At 40.6% G+C, this 21,046-nt stretch overlaps 2 protein-coding genes across 3 annotated transcripts in view; one reads left to right on the forward strand and one right to left on the reverse strand.

Moving 5' to 3' along the window:
* Positions 1 to 1,200, forward strand: part of ABCD3 (ATP binding cassette subfamily D member 3) — a 28,832-nt gene extending 27,632 nt beyond the window's left edge. Inside the window, exons 22-23 of the mRNA XM_014939364.1 lie at positions 47 to 103; positions 859 to 1,200. Coding sequence (XP_014794850.1) covers positions 47 to 103; positions 859 to 936 — 135 coding nt within the window. The 3' untranslated portion in view covers positions 937 to 1,200. The remainder of the gene's footprint in view (positions 1 to 46; positions 104 to 858) is intronic.
* An 11,516-nt stretch (positions 1,201 to 12,716) lies between these two features.
* On the reverse strand, positions 12,717 to 20,334 carry F3 (coagulation factor III (thromboplastin, tissue factor)). Of its 2 annotated transcripts, XM_014939455.1 has the most exons (7): positions 20,227 to 20,334; positions 19,355 to 19,696; positions 18,119 to 18,233; positions 15,958 to 16,142; positions 15,380 to 15,561; positions 15,093 to 15,252; positions 12,720 to 13,914 (listed from the first exon to the last, which is right to left on the reverse strand). In XM_014939455.1, exons 2-7 carry the CDS (start codon positions 19,419 to 19,421, stop codon positions 13,775 to 13,777), a joined length of 849 nt encoding a protein of 282 aa, XP_014794941.1. In that variant the 5' UTR covers positions 19,422 to 19,696; positions 20,227 to 20,334; the 3' UTR covers positions 12,720 to 13,774. The 2 variants fall into 2 exon arrangements, with proteins under 2 accessions (XP_014794942.1, XP_014794941.1); XM_014939456.1 differs by lacking the exon at positions 20,227 to 20,334 and having other exon boundaries at positions 12,717 to 13,914; positions 19,355 to 19,604.
* Positions 20,335 to 21,046: the final 712 nt, after the last annotated feature.

A 21,046-nucleotide genomic window follows, 5' to 3' on the forward strand; every position in this document is an offset into this window, starting at 1 on the left:
CATGAGAAAAATTAACTTTTATATTGTGTATGTTTTCTTCATGTAGGTTGGCATCACTCTCTTCACTGTCTCCCACAGAAAGTCACTCTGGAAACATCATGATGTATGTAGCCTTTGCTTTTGCTAAGGATATCTGTAGGTGGTAGGGGTTTTGTTTGACTTCCTATTACATTGACTTTACAATTCAAGGTATTCTTATTTCACATCCTAATACGTCATGTTCTGGTTTTTTTTTTTTTAAAGCCTTTACTTTCATAATCCAGTTGCCCTATTTGAAATATTCTTACGTTTCTAGTTATGAAGAGAAAAATAACCAAAAATCCTTAAATGTATCTGTAAAAGTAGCCTCACAAACATGAAAGGCTTACTAGATACTTAAGTCTTCTTTCTTAAAGAAATGCTTGAATCCATGTAAACATTATGGAGTTTGTGCTTTCAAGATACCTACTATATCTACACATAAAAAAAGTTCATATCTAATACATGGACTTCTTTTCTTCCAAATTAAGGTTTTACTATTGTTATTACTTTTTATGCAGACAGACTGTATGTGTGAGGAAAAATACTGAATACAAAGGGATCAATGTGCACTCAAGTATACTGTCACAAACCTCAAGATAGCAGTGTTAAGTCTAGGTGTGACCATTAACAGACTGATGGATGATATGAACAAAATCAGTTTAATTTTTTTTTTCCAGAGGCAATTGAATTTAATGAAAAACATAAGGTGGGAAAAGCTTACCCTCTGGCTCACTGAGTTCAAGATTTTGCATTAAAAGTACTTCAAAATATAATTTCTTTAGGCATTTATAGACCTGGTAATTTTTTGGTGGTTGATAACATGCTCTTTTATTTCAGTTTTACTTGCATATGGATGGCAGAGGAAACTACGAGTTCAAGAAAATAACTGAAGACACAGTTGAATTTGGGTCTTAAAGTCATTAACTGAACTGCTTTAGAGACTGGTGATTACAGGAAGTGTGTAGAATGACAGATGTTGTACAATAAAACTACTCGGCTTGTTTTTTTAACAAATTAACTAGGATAACCCAAAACAAGCTGTTAAGCGTTTACTATTATGTAGGATATTGCTAATTGTGTATATGTTGGTTTAATTATTGATATGTACTAAGAATGTCCTTATTCTTGTGGTTTAAAAACCTGCCTAAATTAAATTGGGCTTAAATCAGTGTAACCTGATTCATCCTGGGATGCAAACCATTTGAAATCAGCTGATTTGACTTTTGTAGACCTTCCTTCCCTTCAGTGAAAAGCCCTGTTAAAGTTAGGGTTGCTACCTCTCTTGTTCCTGCAAAGCAGTCTTGGATTTTTGCTCTGTTCTATGCATATTTCTAAGTTATCTCACATGGTGCAGGACATTCTCCCATCTTCAGATCTGTGCCCTGTTAAATGAAAGAGCCTTTTCCTTGACCAAGCCTTGATATGTAGCCAATATGCCCTTGCTGATAAAGGATGGAGTGAACCTAAATGACAAAACTAATTCCTTCTGCTAAAAAAATTAAGTTTGTTCTTTGCTGGGTTTTGGATTCTCTTTAACATCTATCTGTCCATGCAATTCTCTCTACTGCTCAGCAATCCCATTCTCTCCAAATTTAGCAAGAGCTTCATCCTTTCCCCACCCCAGCTGCACTTTTTCTGTCAGATAAATACTGTGTTAATGAAGAGTTGAGAGGAAGTTGAGGGAGGAAAGGATGGACAATGATCGTTCTTCTCTTGAAATCAGTAGGGGTTAGAATGGACTGAAAAATGTTAATCTGTAAAAGAGCAGACTGTTGTCTGTCCTGTGTGTGTTCAGTCCTGTAATACAGCAGTTGCTCTTTCTAAGTTCCTCCTTTTCTCCCTCTTCCGAAAGTCAGATCTCCTAATGGTTTTGGCTGCCCTTTGGGTCTGAGTTGGAAAGTTAAGTGATAATGGTACTTCCTGTTTGGTCTTCTAGAGTGTGAAGACTAAAATGATGCTTTCGTCCTTCACATTTATTAGCTTATTTGTCATGAGGTTTCTTGATTTCTGATACAAATTATTCACCAGTGATTCTTGCTGTTGTCTTAATCTCCAGTCCCTGCTGGTTTTCTTGTTCCAGCTGCCAAATCCTTTTGAAGAAACCAAACTCTTTAAATAGTTTACTGTTACCACTTTTTCCATACAAATGATTACTGTGGTTGCCATGTGACTTTGACAAACAGAAATGCAGCAAGGTGATTTTTGTGATCATGGAATAGGAAGGTATAGGTCAAACTGAATTGCTGTTTGGGCTTTAAAACAAAAATTTTCAATGCCTGTTGTACAGTGAAGGTCTAGTAGTTTTTTAGTGTTCCATATAAGATATAATATAGGAATGCACTACATGAAGGCATGCATAAAATATGCAATAAATCTGTTCTCTGTGCATCTTTTACCAAGGGTTTAGATTAAAAACAAACCCATTTTTTTGTAAAATGCATATGTACTTGGTTGGATGCACTCCTGTCAGTTAATTTTTACCAGGTTTGATCAGTCATCATCTTCATGTTGAAATTGCTACCTGTTAATATTTTTCCTTTTGTCATAGTTCTTGCCCATACCTGTCAGTACTACTATTCTTTCATCGTACTCAAATGCAAACAGCTAACCTGGTATAAAAATCTAGTGACCACAGTAGATTGAAAGTCTAATGCATCAATGAAGATCAACAAGCCTTTCTGAAGTGTAGTGTGTTCAAGAGAATAAGGTACCAGAATACATTTTTATGCTTGGTCCACAAGAAAGCAAATAGATATCTCATTTTACTAATTTTTTTTTTTCCCTGTTCATTCAGATTCTCACATCAGCCATAAAATAGCAGGTAGCAGCATGCAGTATGTGAGGTGGTAGTCTTTATTTTTATTTGTAACCGTCAAAATATGGATGCCAGATAGCTCTTTTTTTTTTTTTTTTTTTTTTTTTTTTTTTTTTTTTTTTTTTTTTTTTTTTTTTCTTTTTGGTGAAAGTTCTCAGCACAAATGCAACTTCTTCCCTTGCAAGGGATGTTTTATTAGCCTTTTAGAGAGACAAAGAAAAAAAAGAAATCTCTAAAATGAGAAATTTGCTATTATCCTTGTGATTAGGGCAGACTTTGCAGTGAAGTAGTGAACTTGGGATACTTTGATGTATTTTTAACACTGACAAGCAAAACCACACACAGCACAATTATATAGCACCCCAGCAGCCAATCCCAAGGTACTTTACAATTCAATTGGTTAATAACAGAATTTTGTGTAATCTCAGACTTGTTTTAGAAATGAAAACAAACAAAAATTAAAAATCCCAACTCCATAACCAAGGAGAAAGGAATAGGTTTGCCTTTAGATGCCATGAAGTTCATTGAAACTGAGGATGTTTGTATCTCCTTAGGGCCAGGACTTAGTGTTTCTAAATATACTGGAAGGAAAGAAAAATATTCTGTGCTTGATTGTAAGAGAGGCTTATAAAGAAAGTATAAAAAAGAATGATGTTTCAGAATGATAATCTTAAAAGGCCTTACATTAAAGTATTTTGAGATAGACTTGGTCTAATGAAAGATTGTAAAAAAAAAAAAATCTGAAAGTGATCCAAGTCTCAGTTCTGTTGCAGAATTGCACTGTGATACTGTATTTTAGCTGTTAGGTCTTTTCAATAGCAAAAGTTGGAACTTTGTAAATTGGAATTCTGAACTCTTAGTAAGACAAAGTACTGATGAATCTTTTCAGTCTCAAACTGTTGGTGCTTTGAAGATGGTACTGGTAATAGTCAGATGGCTGCATTTCAACAGTGGTGGGAAACATTCCTGTATGTAAATACTGTAAAGTGCTTTGGAGGGGGAAATGGCGCTATATAAATGTAAGACATTAAGTGCCTCTGAAATAATAATAAATCTAAAGATAAAATATATCGAGGCTTTTCCTGTTTTTTGGTGAGTAGGAATTGTAACAAAACAATCAGTACATACTCAACAAATCTCAAGTTACTTAGTGGGCTGATTGACTTGTGTTCAGCTTTTCAAGTCTGTAGTACTGTCTGAAATTCACCCTGGAGTTGGCCAGGTGATGTCATCCAGTTGTAGGCTTAACAAAATACATGAGCTCAGCACTTGAAGGTACGTACTTAGAGCAATTGGATTATGGGTGCATTAATCTGTTTTAAGTCTGCACTGATTTTGACCTCCACTTTACACAAACAAGTGTATTGTGTAGCATTCTTAAAGGGTAGCACTCTCTTTGGTTTGTATCCCCGAACGCTTGAATTCTTCCTTATGTAGAGGGAAAACATCAGTTCCTGGAATGGTAGAACTGAAACAATGGAGCAACAAATGCAAACTCCTTTTCAAGGATCAATCCGCTGTCTTTTGAGGATGTTCATTAACCTTGGTCCAGTATTTTTGACTGTTTACTAAAGCTCCAGACAGCTGTCCCATCTCAGCAGAAGTTAAGCTTTCTTGATGAAGACTGGGAGGTGATCATGCTTTCTTCAGGACTGGCATGAGACTGGAATAAGGTGCAAGGTGAAAAGAACGTCACTGTGAAGCATGTCATCTTCTATTGCAAGGGGAAAGCGTGTTTCACTGCATAATGTATATATTTTTCTTACAGAAAAAAACCCACAAAACAGCAGGAAACATGCACAAAAACCGAGCCTACCTCTGACCCTTGTAATCCTTCTGGTAATAGTTGGCAGTGTAAGCTACGTCCTTGCCCAGCAGCATGTTGCAGGGATGTTTCTTGCCCAGATGTGGCACTGATAGAGTGGAGGAGACACACCTGTCTGGACAGCCCAAACACAAGATTATTCTAGCACCATTTGAAAGTGACTTGTACTATAAGAGAATTCTGGATGACGTTAGCTCTGTGCTGCATACTAGAGAAGATGACTAGTGAGAAACAAAGCAGCATGGAGTGCTACCATGATGCTTACGTGACAGGCTTTGTAATTTAAATCACGTCTAGTATTGACAACTTGAATAACTTATTATGCTTCTGCATGATAGGGAATTCAGTCTTCGTGATTCTTAAGTCTATGAAGAAGAAATACCCTGTGGCTTAGGTTTGGAGAGAAAGAAGGAGTTTAGTGATCCTTCCATAGGATTCAGCGCTCTGCACGCCCAGCAGGTACCAGTGCGTTCTGAAGTGGTCTAGAAATGTGAAAAAAACCCCACAACATTAAGATGGCCTATCATCAACATAAGAGTTAAAAATCCATTATTAAAATTTATATATAACTGTCATAGATACTGTGAGATGTCCATGGTAAAGATCGCCTGAAATCCATCTCTGAAAAATAGTAGGGGGAAAAGGTTACCTTGGTTTTATAGGAAAATTAAACTGCAATTTTTATCTGTCAAGAAGAAAATCAACAGTGTGCAAGTTCAAATTTATGCTTATAAAGCTGCTGTTCAAAACACTTATTTTTATGTATAGCATATTTGCTTCTTTATTAAGTGTAGATACCAGTTGGTTTGTGCCAGTCCCTTTTTTCATGAGCATGGAAAGAGGTTTCTTGGTTTTATGAATCGGTGATGTGCAGCTGTTTTGGGCAAAGATTGGTTGGTTTTTCTTTTACATGTTGTGGTTCCAGGCTCTTGCTAAGGCTCTGGATAGAGTCAGGTTTTTATTAATGATGCCTGAAACTTTGCCTGGATGTTAAGAATGGCTGTGCACATTACAGGTTCCTATATTATTGTTTAAATGTTCTGATGTAACCCATGCTGTTGTGCGCATTCAAGTGTAAGATGGAACTGGTTTCATCTTGAAACAGAAATCTATCTGAGCTAGGTTACTGTGAAAGCCATTTGTCTTTTATGTTAAAACCTTAGAAAAACGTTACCTTCAAAGTTGCTCAGCCATCCTTGACCTGCTGTGTCATTTTCTTTCCTTGTATCCAAAAGCAGAGCCAGATGACAAGCAGCCTGGAACTTCACAGACAGAAGCTGTCTTAAGGGAGTAATCTGAAAAATATGACAGATTCAGGCTTTGAATAGAAACAGTGTGTCTAAACATCTGGTGAAATTCCATGGGGACTGACTTTGGAAACTAAAGACGTTTTGCCAATAATCCTGGAAGGAATGCAGCAGTGTGAGAGTGATCACCCGACTGGCATTTTAAAATAGGAGAGGAGGGGAACTTGGGCACTCCACTTTTGTGGAGTGTGTCTCACAAACCAGGTTTGGCAGTCACAGTCTCTCTCACGCTGGTTAGAAACCTCACTCTCAGTGACCTTTGGCAAGTCTGAACCATAAAGATTCAATACAAAGGCTTTTACTGGCAAAAGGAGCTCTTGTGCTGTATTGCCCAGCCCCATTCCCCACTCTGCTTCTCCACAAACCAACATCCTTACTCCCCACCCATCCCTCCTTCTGGGAAAAAAGCAGCTTCTACACACGGTGCCACACCAAAATAGAACAGGACTGGAAAAATGAGGTCAATGCTGTCTGGGTAAAACTAAGACTGCTGACATTGGTTTACTTGGGTAGAAATAGGGAACTCCACCTAAATGACAGAGCAAGTTTTCTGCATTAAAATAACATCGGAGTTTGTTACAAATCACACCTAATTTTTTTAAGCTTGATTATAGAAATTTTGGGGAATACTGCTCTGGAAAAGACACTCCATGTATGCAATGAAAAAGACAATCTTCTATGGAACCAAATATACCCTTCCTTTCCTTAGACTGAATGGTTTAGTATGAGCAGGTACAAAAAAGCATTTGACTAATTTTAATTGTGAATCATGACAAGGTAAGTAGTGTGAAGATCTCTCCAAAACAAGCTAACCTTTATTTAGTTGCTTTATTGTGGTATTCTACTGCGGGGACGTATTGGCACAAAAGCAACAGAGCTAAAAGCAACTGTGTCAGAAGGTATTGACGTGACAGACTTAGTACAACACTGAAAGAGCAAAGATTCTCTAGAGGGGCTGATAAGCTGTTGTATTTGGGAAAATGACGGTTAAAAAGAAAGGCATGTGTGCTGGAAGCTTCTTAAAACTCAAATGCAATCTTATATATTGCAACAGAACTTCTGGTAAGCCAGGAGCTGTTAGCAAATTTTTTTGGAGCTTAGTAGGGAATTAAGGGCCAAGGTCAAATCTATGTGTTGACATTCTTTTCTTTTTTTAACCCACAAATGCGAACTAGATAATTAAAAAATGTAAAGTAGATTATTTTTTTTAATAGTTGTATTTATAGTAGTCCTAAGTAGAGAATTTTGGAAAGGCTGCTTGGGGTTAATGCTTCAATGTTCACAAAAATCTCCTCATGCTTACGGTGTTACCTCTGTAACCTTCCTCTGAGGCACTAGGGTGCTGGTGGGATAGAGGGTACCTGAGTAGGCAGGTCTGATAGACAGTCGTAATTCCTGCATACACCATGTATTTTATTTTTATTTTATTTTTTGAGCTGCTTGATGGTCTTGGTGCCAAAGAGCAGCCCCTCACCTGAGACCCGTTCCATCATCTTGTGTCTGTCATTGCCTCTAGAGTGGAAGGTTATTCCCTCCAAAGACTTCTTTGGGGTTGCTTTTTCAGGACAAGCTCAGCAGAACTCAAAGCATGGAAAGCCCAAAAATAGCTCCGGTTACAAACACGGCTGCATTCCAGCTATTCTTGCCCAGGCCTTTTTTTTTCCATGCTGCTGGACAGATAGCATGGTATCACAGTTCCAAACATAACTTGTACTTCAACATAGCTTATAGGGCTTTTACAGCTCAATTTATACCACGTGTGGTAGAACACACTTTTTCCAGTGCTTCTGGAAGACTTCAGTCTCTTTTCTGAGGTTCTCAGTCCATTCCTCTAAGAGTTAAAAGAGCAGCAAGAGGGATCTGTTTTCTGTTTGAAGCACACCGAGGAAAGAAAGCCTGGTAAGAAGCTTAACATTCAATATGAAAATCTCCTAATTCTGAGGTACTCCTCCTTTAGTCCCAGAGCTCTCAGAACTTTGTCAGGAGAAGGGAGTATGGTTTTGTGCAGGCTTTAACACCATCGTGCAAACAATGGGTAAATAAGTACTTGTTGCTACCTGCTGGATTGTTAAGAGAGCTCTGGGACTAAAGGAGAACTTTGTCAGGAGAAGGGAGTATGATTTTGTGCAGGCTTTAGCACCATCGTGCAAAGTACTTGTTGCTACCTGCTGGATTGTTAACTGGGGCCTTGTCTCCAGCAGTGTTGGAAAACTGGACAAGGCAAAGTATGTTATGACCCAATGTCCCTGGAGAACCTGGCAGAGGGAGACATGGACTGAATGGAAGACAGAGGGAGGAAGTTCAGGGGGAGAGAGCTGCTCTTGCCTTTCCTATGGGTTGTCATTGAGCTGTTCAAACTATGTGTTCCGCTTCGTTATTAGGAAGGAGAAGATTTAGCAAATTTCACATGCCCTTTTCCTCTGAATTTTGGTGAGGTCTGGATTCAAACTGGATATCAGTGTACTAGCCGTTTAGGAAAATTTGGATTAATGTACTGATTATGCCTTTTTTTGCCACTTGGGGTCACCTTTTCTAGGCAGATGAAACCAAATACCAGCCATGCAGCTGCAAGAATTGATATCATAGAGATGGCTCACAGAGCGTAAATCGTATATGCAGGGCTACTGTTCTGATAGAGCAGTATGGAGAGCAGAGAAGGAACAGATCTGAACAGGTCTGTGGTGCTTGTGGTTCCACTCCAAGAGTGATGGCTGCAGCGGTGACAGCCGATGGTACGGTTGCACCCTTGGTGCTTTATGGAGGTAAATGAGCATGTTATGAGTTAAGTGGAAAGATGGAGCATCACCTCTGTGGAGACCTATGTGTTTGGTGTGAACACATGGTAAAGTACAAAGGCAGCAGAGGGAAAACCTGTGTTAATCAACGAAATCAAGGATGCACTCTAAAAAAAAAAAAAAAATCCCACAACCAAAAACCCCAAAACCATAACACCTTTTTCTCTAAATAAGTACTTTTTATTGGAGTAGGTTTTAAAATTGCACTTGTCATACTGGCTCTTTCATTACACTAGCTTTTAAATTGAGTTATGTGATTACTGCAGAAGTAATTAAAAAATTATGTGATCTCAGTGGGAAAGCATTTATTCAGAGGAAGAAGGTTTTTAATTAACCTGCTCTTTTGATGAAATAGTTTTGTGAATATAACAATGTCTGAGTACTTCACTATTTAAATATTTTTTGAAGTAATAATGTAGAAAATTTGAAAATACAGAAGAAATTGCATCAGTGAGGATAACTGAGATCTAGAACTGTGAATATTCATTGAGTTCAGATTAATAACCTCATTGCTATTTAAACTAGCTGCAAAAAATGTTAATATTTAAAGGTAATTAAGTGCACCATGAAAGGCACTCAGAGCAGTGCTAGTGATTGTTCCCGAAGTTACTGATCCAATAATAGTGACCAAGGGAAGCTGTAGAGAGTGCAAAAGTTCTGCTATGCTATTAATATAGTCTTGATTGTTGATTAAGGGCTATATATTTATTCACGTACTATATTTTCACTTAAATGAGACCCTAACCTGCTGTTTGCAGAAATGAGACAGTGTGTTCATCTCTGGGGAAGAAGAGGTAATGGAAATGGGTAGGGGACGGGGGAGAGGAATGGAAACATCAACAAAGGAGCCAGGGGAAGTAAGGAGCTCTTACAGGAGCAAATCACTGGAGTATGTCACTAACAGGGCATAATTTTTGACAAGATGAGAAACAGGTACAATCCCTGCAATTGGACATAGAAGACTGTAAAAGCCCTGGGGGCAACCAGTGTGGCTGTGTCTTTATTCCCAGGTACTGGCAGGTTTTACTGAAGAAATCACCCCTCAGGCCGTTCTTCCTACGAACTTGCCTAATTCAGCTCCATTAGAGGCTGAGGAAAGATGTTCCTTCTGGGTCCTTCGGGGGCTATGGAAATGTGCTATATGGCCTGAATGAGAGCCTGTGCCAGAAGAAGCAGAAGGATCCCCCTGGTGGGAAGATTCCTCATCTTGGACGGAAGATGGAGACTTGTAGCACATCTATCCTGGTCTTCATGACCTGAGCTTTTGTGTGTGTCCTGCTGTCAGTCACTGGAGGACACACACCCGCCAACAAGGGAAGGGCAGCTTCCTGTGGTGGTTTCTCTTTGCTAAGGGAATGGGCGCACTGTGTGAGAGCGTATGCCATGGTGAGTGACACCACACCTACTGCTTGTGGAAGGATTGTCAGCTGTGCTGGTTCCTGCTTCTGGACTGTCTAGCAGGTTGCTCTTTTCTGGTTTTCCTGTGTTTCTCAAACATGAATAGCAGGTCTTCTCCCTCCCTCTGTGAGAAGCATGGACTATAGAGTGTGGTTATTTGTGCGTGAATGAATACTGTGCAATTAGAAGACTACTACATTGATTTTTTGGGCCTGGTACTGCCAAAAGCCCACTCATTCCTGTGTATTACAAGGTTCTGGAAGTGTGTAGTGATCACTGCTAACCTGCAAAATGATCAGTATTACAGCACCAAACCAAGGAGGTCATCTATCACAGCTGTTTATTATTATTATGCAGAAACCCTGTGTCCTGAGTTGCCACATAACTAGTGATCCCAGTTAAGCTCATAATCACATTCTTATCATTACGTGCCTCTCAGCAGCAGCCTTCTCGTGGTGGAAGGCTGAGTCTGCTAGAAATAGATGAGCTAAGCTGTTTGCTGCCATATCCATCATACATACATTTATGAAGTCCTGCACTGTTGTTCATTTTAAGCAGCAGCAGTAATTTTATTGGCTGTAATGCTGTTAGGGATGGCAGAAAAGTAATATAACAGTATCAGCCTTTTTTTTTCACTCACATTAAGAATAATAGTGTATTTTGAAAGCAGTAGTATAAAATGTAAGTAGCTTATTACAGTATGTGATGTTACACATTCATTTGTAGGAGAGAGACACAGAACATAACTGCTGTGCCAGGGAACTGTGCACATGTTTTTCTGCACTTCAAATCGTTGGATACCTTCTGCAGAGGACAAGGAGCAAAGCAGAACAGGGGAATCTGGGGCATCAGTGGGAACAAACTTGTTACAGAAGCCTGTTTAGAAGATACACCAGGGAACTTGGGTACGTAGGAAAAGCTTGTCCTTTCTCACGTGGTGTCCCTGGGTGGCTGGCTCCGTCTTAAACGGGTAGTGCTGAAGTGGCCACATGTGGGTTGTAGATAGGATCTAGTCTTTCTTCCTAGTGACAATACCTTTATTCAACAACTCCTTTTGCTCACCCTGATACGCTGAGAAAGTTAAATCTCTGCATAAAACATTCTGCGTGGGCCCAGTACGCTGCTCCAAGGGACGCTTCCGGAAGTTTGCAATAAAAAGCCCCTTTCTCAACTGTCTCCACAAACAGCAAAAAACCTCTTTGAAACAGGATCTGTGGGCCCCGTGACTCTGGTTACCCAGCATTGTTGGATGATAACACACTGCAGCTAGGGAGCAGAAGCGCTTCAGGTTTCCAGAACTCGGTGGAGTCCTGGGTCACTCCAACCATTTAAGGCACTTGTTTGCATTTCTGTGGATGTTCCTTCTTTCTTCTTTTTAACAAAAACAACCTTCCCATTCAGAACAAACCAAAAATCTTTTAAGCAACGAAGCGTGATTTATAACATCATTCTGTGTAGCTTATGACAATCAACTACATGGTCTAGTTTAAAAAACGCTATGCTATATCCTATGGGTTTTCTGTTTCCTGTGAGCTCTTCCCTTTTCTCATCTTCACGCTGAATGAAGTGAGGAAGCAGAACGGCCCCCGGGGAGGGGAAGTAATGACAACTTTGGAATGCTTTTAAAGCTACTCCCACAAGCGCTCTCATTTTTTTGATTGCTGTTGTAAGATTCCTCCTCCATATAAGGTTTATGCATCAGCAGAAAATGCATTAAGCATTTCTTGCACAATATTAAGTAAACGGGGGTTTTTGGGAGGAGGTGGTGGTGGTGATTGTTTTCTTCCCTCTATAAAAAAGTGAATTAAAGAACAAGGAAACCCCCATAAACTACACTCAGACGTTCATAGGAGTCCTAATCCATGCGAAAAAAAGGTATCTATATACAGTAAGGATGAAAAATATAAAAGAAAATTCTGTAAAAAGGAATAGACTGTGATAATAATTTTATATGTCATTTCTTCTCATATATGTAATGGATATCTTCTTTTAAGACATGTATGAAGCTTTGTGATATACAACCAATTAGTGACAACCACAAGATGCATTATTTTTTTTTCCCCCTGTTCCCTTGTTTTTTTTATTTTTTATTTGGCGCCGATCACCATCGTTAGCAGCAGCAGCAGATACCAACGTTAGTCGCAGCAGTTCTCACCTTTGGGCCAGGCCCCATGATGCCTTGAATGACCGTCAGTGCCACAAGCGGTACAGACACCACTGTGGGAATCCCTACGTGACACAGCCAAGGAGATGGCTGCTGCACTGCCCATTAGAGTGAGAAGCTCTGAATGCAAGTAATGAACGACCACTCACAGAAGCAGACGGCTGAAAAGCAACGTGGGACCCTCCAAAATATTTCGTCTGTTTGCGAACTGTGGCTTCTCATATTTTTATCTTTACAAGTAGTAGGTGCCCTCGTAGTCCATTTTGCAGAGTCCCGGTCAGACGTCTGGCAGCTTGCCTACACTGCTGTTGCAAGATACGTTTCCTAAATCTGTTTTTAATTTAGTTCTGGAATGAATACTGTGCTTCGTTTAAAAAAGGAAAAGAAAGTCTTATTTTCCCAGTCACCTTTATTTCACTAGAAAAGTATAAATTACCACCATAAATATAGATATCACCAGTACAAAAATTAGATTTTCATTTATAAAATAAATATTATAAGTCAAAGCAACAAGTACCTCCAAATCCCATCACCAAGATGATCTGAATCTGTACCGCATAAACTATTCATTCACCAACTGCTTAATTAAAAATAGTGTTCAAAATGCAGTAAATACTGCTACCTACTCAGTGCTTGCATGAAGTGAGTTACTACTGACTCAGAAACTGCAAAGTAGTTGTTCTAACACTTACTTGGAACCATCAGACTACCTTGTCTGTGTAACACTAGATGTAGTGTAATCCAGATACGCTTTCTGGATGGATAGCAGCTACCTACTTCATGAGTGTTTCTTACAAGTTGCCAGGTGCAGTAGTTTCAGTTTGTTTACCTTTGTTTGTCTATATCCAAAGATAAATAGAACAAATTAATTTTATCCAAGAAGTGCAGAAATAATAGTAGCATCTTTGTCACATCTGAACTAACAAATCATTTCACCAGTTAATAATGTTAAAAGAAACTCATATAAATACAGGTTTTGTTTCATAGAAACAGAAAGACATTCCTTTTAGTTTGGTAAAGGACACATGTTTTTCAACGGTAGTGTTTTTTTCCCCTCACAAGTACCATAAATCTTCTGGCTCAGTAAGGCCATACTTTCAGAATGGCTGTAACCTGGTCAAGTCAAAGGTCCATCTAGTTCAGCATCCTGTTTCAGACAGGACAACAGAAGGAGCTTGGGAAGAGCATATGAGCAGGGTTAGGATACTGTAATAGATCGCTAGATCTATCTTCCAGTCTCTGGCCACTAAGTGACACAGGGCTTCCTGATACGTGGATTTTTCATCTGTAACCATCTAGCAGATTTTTGACTCCACGTAAAGTTTGGCCTTCAAAATTTCTGTATGAGAGAGGCTAAAAGGCTCCACCCAATTACTCAATTTATGTTTTTTGGGTTTGTTTTCATTTTTTTGCTTTGGAACTGCCCCTAGTGTCTGCAATAATTTTTCCTTAGACACCATTAAGTGGTTCCTTTTCTCTTGCAGCTTTTGCTTTCTTGCGTTTACACAGGATCACTGACAGGACAATGGCAAGAGTGATGACTGCAATCGCTATCACTGCTATAATGATAAAGACTTCAGCTCCATATTCTGTAGGGAAAGAAAAAAAAATCCAAGATTCAGTTATCACACACACTCTTAGAACCTAGTCAGTCCACTAAATTAAAAAATGCTTTCTATATTTTACAATATCCTAGAAGTAGAGTGACCACCTCAGTGTGAACTGAAGTAATTTTAATGTGAATCTGTTGGACTGAGGTAAAGCTTTATTTCACCAGGTTCACACTATTTTTTAATCTAGTTTAATTATTGCACTAAAATGCCATTCTACCACCACAAGAATAAGTCAAACCATTCCCTCTACCCCTGCATGATTTCTGTGAAACTAAGTCAAAGTGGAAATTTATTCTAGGTTAGAATCTAGAAAACAGCAACAGAAGAGATTTCTACTCAAGCTGTAATTTACTAGAATTCAACCATTGTGATTAACAAAAATATATATCTAGATGAGAAAGTTAATTTGAGAGAGTTGATTTGGCAATTTTAGAAGAGCTTTTTCTACTTAGAGTGCAAATATTCTTATCTGGTGGAGAAGGAAAATACAGTGCAGCAATGTGATATTATTTAATAAATATTGATGACTTTATATTGAATAGTGTTATCGAGATTGTTTGTCTGTAATTAGACTGGCTGATTCACCAATGACTCACTGACTTGTTTACCAGTAAAGAGGTTAATCTGCCAACTTCCGACCTTGTAATATCACAGTAAAGAAAGTCTTAGTCTCATCATCTGCTTTTGAGATAATAACTGAGGTTCAGTTCATACTACAAGTGAATGGAAATGCCTGTTACGTAGGTTTCCAGCACTTCTATGTTTTAAAGCTAATCCTTCAAGCACTTACTATGGGACCTGCTATTGGAAGGATCTGAGGAAAACAATTAGAAAACAAAAAACCGAAGCTGAAGGCTACTGATGAGGTTTGAAAACGCAGTGACCAGTCATCGACTCAGACAATTTAAAACTTGCAAAAACAGTTTAGTAAACCCCTAAAACCAGCCCCAACTGGCTAAAGATGGTGGATTCTTAATTAATATGAGTTTTTCCCAGGAGTTTCCAAGTTCAGTCTGTGTTCTCTCACTTATACAACAAATTATTTTATAACATAGGCATCACAATTTAAAGAGGTATAAAAATACACTCAGAATCCAAGTGTTGTCTTGTTAGGATACTAAAGACTGTATGACAAACTTCAGATAAATACCTACCATCTAAGATATTTCTTCCTATACTGGTACAAAGCACCATGCTTTCTTGACCATAACGGTTTTCTCTGCGGGAGGGAATGACTCCCTGTATGTAGAAGCAATAGTTCTTTGTGTTCTCAACACTTACTTCGAATTTCTGGCTTTTTGTTGTTGCATCTTTCTGTAAAGGAAAAAAAAAATATTTCAAGAAAGCATTCTTTGCAAAAATGTTAGCTCTTAAGGTAGCACAGAAATTGTGTAGCTGTAATACAGATACTGAACGTGTACAAAGCAAAGTTAGACCTTACCTTTCCAGAACTTTGATCTTTCCAGTAATAGAGTTTGTATTCCAGGTCTTGTTGGTAAATATCACGAATACTTTGAAAGCTTCCATTAGGAAACGTATATGGTGTAAGTGGATCTTGGAGCACAATATTCAGTTTTGAATCTTTTTGTGTGTAATTCTGTATCTCCGGTTTTCCAAGAACAGCTAAACAAACATTTCTTGAATTAAAAAAATGGCATCATCTTTTCTACACAACATGCCCTTTTTTTGTTCCTCTCTCTACTCCCTTCCCTCCTCAAATTTACAGAACCAAAGTAATACAGTGAAATTCTGGCTTATTAATAAATATCTTCATCTACTACACAATCTTAATAAAATGGTCTACCCACTGTAGCGAGAAATAAATGGCAACTAAAATCTTACACACTCCCCTGCTACAGGGAAAGCTTTATGCCTGAATGTCATCTTCTCAGGTATCAGTATGGCTACTGTAAGAATCAATAGGAAAAACCTTTAGGCCCAATCTAAACCTTGTTTCAGTCAATGTAAGTAATCTTGAAAGGAAGTTTATTGTAAGGTTTAATTGTCAATCCTACTTACTCTGACTATAAGGCGTAAATTTTTCAGAGACTGCAAAAGGTGGTTCTTCAAAGTTATCCATCCCTGAGGACGTTACAGACAGTATGTGTGCTGTATAGGTCTCTTTCACGTTCCTGAGCACATCAGTAACATCACACTCTGTTTCTGTTGTCATTATGCATTTTTTTTTGGTGTCAGATACCTGTCTGCAAGAGGAAGAAAGAAGCGTCAACACTTTCCAAGTAGACTTTTACATATTTAGATATGTTAAAAACCATTTTTCCCCTCAAACTGTATGGATTTCCCTCATCCAGTAGAACAGTCTTGTCACTGTACCAGGTTGAGAGGAAAAAAAACCCTCAAAATCCCACTATGCTGTACAGCTATATTTCACAATTCAAAGTAGAATCACGTAAATAGAATATGAGCCATATTAATTATAGAGACGTTATTGGATATGTATATGAATTTAAAATTCAATCTTTTATATGAATTGAATAGAAACCATAACGCATCTGAAAACTATTGCCTTGAGAAACACCAGTTGTCCTAGGAAGCTCTGTGGACACCAAGATTAATTGTTTAATGTGACAACAGTGTCCCCTCATACACGTCACTTGTGTTTGCATCTATGCAGGTGCAAACGTCACTATGAACCAGACAGTAGCAGCTATTTTCCTTGCAGAATTTTGATAAAAAAATATCGACAAAAAACATGACCCAAGCACTTCTCTTGATGTTTAAATGATAGAAATCAGGTCCGTTTACTTGAGAAATAAAAAAAGAAACCAGGAAAAAACCTGTTGATTCCTCATTTTAATTCCTAATAAGAAGGAGTAGAAAAAATTAGATGTTACTCCTTCAATTCTTTCTCCTGCTTTTGACAGTGACCTAAGAAAAATTTTGTGATCTCAGCTGAAAGAACAAGAGTACGGACTGTCTGGAATTAGCAAATGAGTTTTCCTCCGAGCAGGTCAAGTTCTATTTGAGTCACCTGAACTCCCTTCCCACTTCATGAGGTATCTTATGATGACACAGATTAGTTAGTGATAGTGTTCTGGAGAGGTCTTGAAAAGGGACAGAGGAGATTTGACCCTTGTGATCAAACAGATGTAGTCTGTAAAAGTACATAGATAAGAAAGCAAACATTTTAGCACACTTCATCCATATGAAAAATTTGTCTTAAAAAGTGCTTCCGCATCAGAACTACACCTGATTCTACACTGAATCTTGGGCAAACAGACTTTAATTTTTTGCTGGTACAAATGGATTGAAAGAAACTCCAGATTCATAAATTTCATAAAATTAATTCTGCTAAGTGTGTGCTTCTAAGTCTGTTAATTTAATAACTCTCTTAAAGAATAAAAGAGCACATTAGGCCATTGCATTGGTATTTCATCCATTAGTCATGAGAGAGCTCTCATTTCTATGCCACTTTTACAGACAGAGGAGACTATAGTGCCGTATTTTCATTAATCTGTACAAGAGTTGATGATGCAGTTTCCCTTTGGGGCATGTTTAATAATGGTCTATGAATTAATATAGGAGTTATGAACAGCACAGATCTATTACTAAACTTCATGGAAGTTTTTGTGCAGTACTGACACTTCACATAAGCTGGCTAGTTTTTATGTGCACAGTACTTCCTTCATAGCTTACATAAAACATGACGACAGAGGAAGTCTTGACAGAGGTAGATGAGCAAAGGTAATTTTTAGTAAGACAAAGGTAAATTTTAGCAGGACAAATTATTCATTTACTGTGATTCATCGTTTAGACTAAAACGCAGACTCATATTTATCAGACACCTCCCAAGACTAAAGAAAAAAGACTCAATCCAGACACCTTGAAAGACATAAGAAGGTGAAGTTCTATCTAATACATGGTATGTCAGATTGAGTGTCAACTTCTTCCAAGTATCCTGGCCTAGATGTGCAGGAACCCCAGAAATGAAATATTGATCTAAAGCTCAACTCTTCATTTCTGAAGTGGGCAAAACCAGAAGCCCAAATCAGACATTCTTGAATATGAAGAACTATTAACAGCTGGGTTGGCAATTTTCCCAAATCCTCATGTTTGGGCTCTTTTCCTGTTGCATTGAGTCTCAGAAATATTCAAACACACTCTGTGTGCAGCTTCTTCAATCATCATTAACGGACGCACCTTGGTGCTATCTACTTACCCGTGTATTTCTACTGTATAGAAGTAACCTGATGGTTTTGGTTGCCACTGTAGTATAGTTTTAAAATTGATTGAAGACCAAGTTATATTAACTGCTGTTGGTAGTTCTGGATTGCCTTTAAATACAGAAAAGAGAAGAGTGCCATCAGTCCTGTTATATGTAATTCCTGGTTCCCTGCAGTCATTGTTTAGTTTCATGAGGCATTTGCTGTTAATTGCTACTTGGAAATGTTCTTTTGGGGGAAAAGGCTGGGTCCTGCCCTCCGGGCTCATGCTTGTCTCACGAAAGGAATGTGTGAGAAATATGAGAAGAGAATTGTTTTCCTTCTTACAACTCCCAGGTTACTGAGGTAACATTTGTTCTGTCTAATGCTTCCTTTTTGATCCAAGAACTCTGAAGAAACTACAAAATCTTGAAGATACTAATGAGAATGTCCAAGAACCAAACAAATGCGGGCTGGTTCAAAATCATCCCTGGCTGTATCTGTTGCAGAAGGCATTGCCTGCTCGTTTCCCTGTTCATTTATTTTGGGAAGATAAAGTCTTCAAAAATCAGCAGTTGCCCCGGAGGCTTACATCTGAGAGGGGCTACCCCTGGCCGGACTCGTGGCCCGTGCTCAAGAGGAAGGGAGGCCTCGGTGACCCGTGAGCCCACCGCCCCGCCAGACACCGCAGCTGCTCCGGGGAACTGCGTGGGAGGAAGCCGGAGCGGAAAACCCCGCACCACCTCTGTAACCTCTGGAAATCAAGTGTTTCACTGAGCGATACCCTAATTATTTCCTAAATACCCCCTTCTCTGCCTCTCCGACAAGCTGGAACTGGGGATGAGGGAGAGAAATCTGGCGGATCATGCCCTGTCACTGAAGGTCAGCGGCCAACTGCCGACCCCCGGGACCGACCCCTGCTGCCCAGCACGGCCCGGTTGGGGTCATGATGAACCCTCCACACACACACACCCCCGGAGAAACTCGCCCTTGGCGACCCGAGCGCTCTGCCGTCGGGTGCTGAAGCGGAGCCGGGTGGGAGCGGGGACCGGCCACAGCCCGCCGGCGGGTGCCACCGTCCCCCCGCGGCCCCGCGCAGGACGGTCGCTGTCCCCTCCACAGCCGCCGCCGCGGGACGGCTCTCCGCGGGGTCGGGCCTCCCTCGGTCAGAGGGACCGACCCCCGCCGCCTGTCCCCGTCCGCCCGGTCCCGCGGCCCTCCCGTCCCGTCCCGTCCCGCCCGCCGATACCCACCGGCGGCGGCCAGTCGCCACAGCAGGGCGCTCAGCACCAGAACCCGGCCTCCGGCCTCCAGCAGCATCTTCGGTGTCGGGGGGAGCGACCCGTCAGGGTCCCGGCGAGGCTGAAGGCGGTGAGCTCCCGACGGGGCGGAAGGCGCCGGCTTATATCGTTCGGGAGGAGAGGCGGGGACTGCGGGCGGGTCGCCGGCGGGGCAGCCCAGCCGGGGCGGCGGTGGGAGCGGCGGTGGATGGACCGGACGGGGTCACGGGGAAGGGGAACGGGGCCGGCGGAAGCGCTTAGGCACCGCCGGATTGAGCAAGCGGATGGGGGGGATCTTCGAGGAACCTGGAGTTACTGTAAGGAGAGGGAGACCGAGGGAAGAGGCGTCATGTCCCCCGGGCGGCTCCAGACCCCGGCACGGTGGCCCCCGGGGGGAGACCCACCTGGATGTGCAAGCGCGCACCTGGACGTGCCCACAGACCGTGTTTTCCCGCCTTCTCTGTGTCCCCAAATGCTTGTACCACCCCTCGCTTCCCCCCTCTTGGCCATAGGATGGAATGTTGGTGAAACTGGGCAAGGCTTGACAACCAGTTTCAACCACTGCAAAACTCTGGCGGGCTTTCGAGGGGTGCTAGAAGCACCCCGCTCAGAAATGACTGCTCTGGAGGGCAGCTGATCCTGTGGAAGTGATGTTGGGTTAATTATCTTAGGTCCTGTAAATTCTGATGTCCTTGCCTCACAACACGAAGCGTTTGACACAGCTGCTGAGGTAGCTCACACCCTCCCTTCTCTCACTCTGCACGCACACAGACATGAGGCCTGTCAAGGCTCTCCTACCATGCCAGACAGCAGACAGGGTTCCAGTATCCAGGGGTGTTCCTCACCTCTCCCATAAACCCGTCCATCCTTTCCCGACAAGCTGCTGTGGAAAGGTCTGCCATTTTTTCAGGTAACCATCTGTTATCGGACAGGTAGTTTTCTCAGTCTTAGCCTGCAGCCTGTGCCACAGGCTCCCTGGCCTCTCGGGTGTATATATACCTCATTCTCATGGTGCCGCCTTTCTAAGCACATAAATCAAGTTTTTGGAGCCGGGGGTTCGAGTGCTGTGTTTTCTTCTAATACTCAAGCTCTAGAGGGAGCTGCGTTCGCACTCAGGTCATGATTCTGCTGCGGTGAAGGTGGAAAAGAGACTATAGAGTAGAAACTATTCTGTAATTAAGGGGGGGTAGATGCATTTCACAGTGTTAAACTGACTCTTTATTATCGTGCTGATTTGTACAGTGTTTTATACCTGGAAAATATAGGTAGGAGGAGGAGACTAACAGGGAAGTTTCAGATTTTGTTGCCTTTAATTTACATGATTGACACATACTTAGACGCACGCAATCAGTTCCGTCTCACAATGCAGAATAAATGCATATGGACCAAACTACAAGACTGATTTCAACCAGAGTCTGCATCAGAATTCATATAGTGTGTTCTGAGGTGCACCTAAACCCTGGATTTTTAAATTATCAGCATACCTTCATTAAAACGCAGGCATACACCTTCTAATTTTCCTGCCTTGTTTTTGATCAAATTTCAGCACTGTCTCTATGCAGCTAAATGTCAGCATTACATCAGCCAAAAAGCTTTCATGCTTTTAACTTCGTGTAGAATAGAGATCTTGTATGACTAGATTTTCAAGATTGTGGCCTTGTGAGA

The sequence above is a fragment of the Calidris pugnax genome, unplaced genomic scaffold (genome assembly GCF_001431845.1).
Source record: "Calidris pugnax isolate Ruff unplaced genomic scaffold, ASM143184v1 scaffold18, whole genome shotgun sequence".
NCBI classification, from domain to species: domain Eukaryota; kingdom Metazoa; phylum Chordata; class Aves; order Charadriiformes; family Scolopacidae; genus Calidris; species Calidris pugnax.

Bases quoted from the DNA above. Each gene is read 5' to 3' on its own strand.
- F3 (XM_014939456.1), bottom strand. From the start codon at position 19,421: ATGCTGCTGGAGGCCGGAGGCCGGGTTCTGGTGCTGAGCGCCCTGCTG. The intron at 16,143-18,118 runs GTAAGTAGATAG...TTCCTCTTGCAG, and splicing joins TATACAGTAGAAATACACGG to ACAGGTATCTGACACCAAAA. The intron at 15,562-15,957 runs GTAAGTAGGATT...ATGTTTGTTTAG, and splicing joins ATTTACGCCTTATAGTCAGA to CTGTTCTTGGAAAACCGGAG.